Here is a 4,214-nt window from a genome sequence, read left to right on the forward strand (position 1 = left end):
CTATCACGTATACCAAGAAAGGTGGAGTCCCTTTATAGAAGAGACTCTTAGCTGTGCCCGAGAAACAAATAACAGGCGTGATCAGTTTGCCGTTAAAGTCATGAAGTCTGGGACAATTGTGGGACATCTGCTAAAGAAGATATGAGGAATACACTCAGTACACTAATCAATACTGCTGTATTAATGAAAGAATGGTAAATATTATTACAAAAATATTAATGTTTATTGCTTACCACTAGTACTTATAGGTATTTCATTATGAGTTTCCCTTATGTTACAATCCTCCATCATCATGGTTGATCTAACTGTATGAAACTGATGAAACCGTTGTTGTTATGTCGCTTGTCAGCATAGTACTAGACACTATAGGAACTTTAACAATTACTGAACGTAAAAATTGAAAAATACTTAGTATAAAATTTACTTTCAAATTACAAAAACTTTAACAGTTGATTATCACGAAGTTTTAAAACCTAGTTCCTTCCACTACACCATAAGCAGCACATTCTTTCATTGATAGTTCTGATTGTGGAACTGGTAGATGTACATTCTCATACTGTGGATTAACTGATGATAGTTCTTGCTCTTGTGAACCTGTAATACAATTTATTATAGTAGATTTATAAATCAACACACTTTGACCATTCTTCCCTTTCCTCTTGCAGTAACACACAGTTAATGTAATAACATTAATCATTAGTGATAGTATGAGGAATACACTCAATACACTAATCAATACTGCTGTATTAATCAAAGAATGGTAAATGTTATCACACAGAATACTATTAATGTTAATTGCTTACCACTAGTGACAGGTATTTCACTTTGACTTTCTCTTATATTACAATCCTCTATCATCATGGTAGATCTAACTGTAGATGAAATTGTAGTTGTTGAAGTATACATTAACAATACTGAACTATAGCAGATGGGATCAGAAGTAGATTCTAATGTGTCTTCATGTAATCTTAAGTAGCTTGTCAGCATAGTGCTAGGGACTATAGCAGGAATATCAATACCAGTTAATACAGCAGCAGGATTAGTAGTACAGTCATCCATTGATTCACATGCATACAGTGTTAAGTTATTACCAGCTGGTATGTTAGTAATACACTGAGTAAAGTCCAACTGATCATTAAGAGATATATTGTAGTACACTAGTGAATGAACTGGCTCTTCATAATTAGTGATGTGAATGGAAATGCTATTAGTTGTACTGCTGTTAACAAACTCAAACTGAAGACAAACTTTGTTAAATGCAGAATTAACCACCATTATGTCCTGAAGATTATAAGTACCTTAATAATAATAAAATATTAATAATTATGTCAGTCACTTACTGATTATTATAGTGTTGCTTTCAAACTTTACTCCATTTTGATAGTATAAAATAATATTAGTGTTCAGTAGCTCTTTTGATGGAAGATTTATAATGGCAACAAAGTGAAATGTTATTATAAGCACTATGATTAATGGTTATATTGATGAATAACAAGTACTACTGGAACTACTAACAGTACAACCAGTTACTGTAGTATTAACAAGTGGCACTCCAGTACACAACTGATGAGCCTGTAAATGTAAACAAAATTGTGCGGATGTGGCTAACTTACTGATAAAAGGAAATGAAGGTACCAATAACTGTTTACACAATATGTATGATAAATGATTAACATCTGCGAACCTATAAAGAAATAATAATAAATCAATTCATTAAAGTAACTTCTTACTTGATTGAAATCCAACAGTTTTGTTACTAGTAGATCCATTCCCAGCTTTATTAGTAGTTGTAATGTTAAACAGATATTGTTTATTGGTTGGGCTCATTGGACAGTAAGTGTAGTTAGTGATAGAGTCATTAAGGTACTGTTGATCAGTTCCTACACTGATTATATACTGTACTGGTAGTGTGAATGGAGGATACCAACTGATAAACATACAACAAGAATCTAACTGATATCCTGTTAAATTACTGACATTATCAGGTGGACCTGTCAATACATATGATACACTAACACAGATCAATATCGACTAACCTTGAATACACAGTTTGAGTAGCACTTCCACTTAAAGTTCTACAAACAACATCAGTTCCATTTGATTCATTTCAGTGATGGTGTTAGGTTAATTGATATCCTCGTTCCACTATTAGGTAATGTTACACTTGATTGTGATGGGTAAACTGATCCTCCAACAACAAAATAAAGATTATTATTTATACTTCCAGTCACATTAGTAGCACATTCAAATGTCACAGTATCATTGACATATACATATTGTGTCACTGGTACAATAGTGAAGATACTTGCACCTAAAATTTATAACAACATTTGATGGTATCACAATAAAACTTACAAGACATGTAAATTTTGAAGACCATAATTGTTACAGCAACATACAGAAAAGGAGCCATGATCGTCATGGAGGTGTGACCCTGTGTGAATTGAAGGTGTGGTGTGAGTGATAAAAATTGTCAATTTTAAATAGTATTTTTTACAATTTTTCAGGGTACTCCTAATTTCAAAATAAGTGCTATTATTACATTTATTATATGCCAATGGTGCTTCAGTGTTTGTACAGGACTGGAAGTATACATGAGCACAAACACAAAGTGGTTTTTTGAAACATTAAAATTTTCTGATGTTATGAAATATAATCCCTTTGAAAAAATACTTATATGGAACATGTAACCATACCAGTGGCGTAGGAAGCGGGGGGTCAGGGAGGGGCTCCTGCCCCCCCCCTTAATTTTAAATTCACCTTTATTAACTCAGTCTATTAACTACAAGTTATAGTATATCAGATGTTAATGGTCAAAATAGCACTAAAAGCAAATTTTATTAGTCATTAAATAAATATTTATTAAGTTAGTGATAGTTATAACAGATAATAGTATTTAAAGGATGAAATACAAAGTACTTTTGTCATTTCAGGATAGAGATGATGCAGTCTCCACTCTCTATATTTCTGATTGTTGCTCTAATATCCACTGCAGTAGTATATGCTGGCCCTATAATAGAGTCTATGTCCCTATGCCATAGTAATAGTAAAGATCGCTTCTCAAATCAGGGAAGTAAATGCTACCCTCATGCATGTATATAGTACATTAAAATGGCTGCAAAAGAAACTTTCGTTTTTATAATTTTCTGATACACATACATGTATTTATCTTATGTAGAAAGTTTAAGCTGATTCCAATAAATATTAGATTTTTAAAAAATTTTTAAAGTTGCTAAAGAATCGGGCAAAATTTTCTGTACTATTAGTAACGCAGTAGCGTTATTAGTAACGCGGTAGCGTTACTAAGTAGGATTCACCCCCAAACAAAATGGCTGCCACGACTTTTGCAGCCTTGCTATACCAGGAAAACGAGCTCCTATGCTTACCAGACTTCTTAGAGGACCTTATCTTGACCAGAGGACTCCAATGGTACCACTAGCGTGGCTCTAGACCTTTTCTGGGAGGAAAATCAAAAATCTGCAAATCGGCCGTTTTGTTCAGCCAACTTTTTTCATCTTCATCATCATCATGATCTCCTGTCAATCCAGTTGTCGGTCGATATATCGATCTTGCCTGGTGATAGAAGGCTAATTATTACACCATTCTACTCCAACAGGGTATGCGCAGGTCCTTGTCCCCTAGAATCATTCTCCAAGAAAGGAAGAAGTGATACTGTGACTGTTGGATCGCACCAGCTTACCCCATGCCGCCATTTTATTAATTAAAGAAGCATGTGCTCCAAAATTTGGGCGTGGTCGCGCATGCTCAGATCTCAGAACTGGGAACAGCAAGTATTTTTTACCTAGCTACAGCCTAGCTATATATAGGCTAGCTATGCTTGGAATCAAATTGCAATACTTAGTGGAGGTTTCCAGCTAAGAGAAGGTATTAATCTTGCATATATCAAGTGTGTAATGAATTATTTTATTTCAAAAACATAAAACAATTAATTAATGTTTATAATACTAGCTACAGGATTGCTGGGAAGATAGAGCTTCTTGAGCAAGGATTCACATCAAAACTATAGTATTCATTTCACTTGTCATCAGTATAGTAGACATTCCTTCACCATATCTATTCAATTCAATCAGTGCTTGTCCCTCATAAATGCTGTAAAATCATAACAATGACAACAATAATAAAGAAACTTATTGTTTGTGTAAAATCAAAAAGTATCACAATTGTAACTGAAAAAATATTATAAATATTATAAA

At 33.5% G+C, this 4,214-nt stretch overlaps 1 protein-coding gene across 1 annotated transcript; it reads right to left on the reverse strand.

Annotated features, from left to right (window-relative positions):
- Nucleotides 1-18: 18 nt before the first annotated feature.
- Nucleotides 19-1,474, reverse strand: LOC109582666 (uncharacterized). Its single transcript, XM_019997507.1, has 6 exons — nucleotides 1,341-1,474; nucleotides 804-1,298; nucleotides 637-741; nucleotides 425-594; nucleotides 234-372; nucleotides 19-175 (listed from the first exon to the last, which is right to left on the reverse strand). The coding sequence occupies exons 2-4, from the start codon at nucleotides 1,273-1,275 to the stop codon at nucleotides 467-469; spliced, it is 705 nt and encodes a 234-aa protein (XP_019853066.1). The 5' UTR covers nucleotides 1,276-1,298; nucleotides 1,341-1,474; the 3' UTR covers nucleotides 19-175; nucleotides 234-372; nucleotides 425-466.
- Nucleotides 1,475-4,214: the final 2,740 nt, after the last annotated feature.

Source organism: Amphimedon queenslandica, unplaced genomic scaffold (assembly GCF_000090795.2).
Source record: "Amphimedon queenslandica unplaced genomic scaffold, v1.1 AMPQUscaffold_13365, whole genome shotgun sequence".
Classification (NCBI taxonomy): domain Eukaryota; kingdom Metazoa; phylum Porifera; class Demospongiae; order Haplosclerida; family Niphatidae; genus Amphimedon; species Amphimedon queenslandica.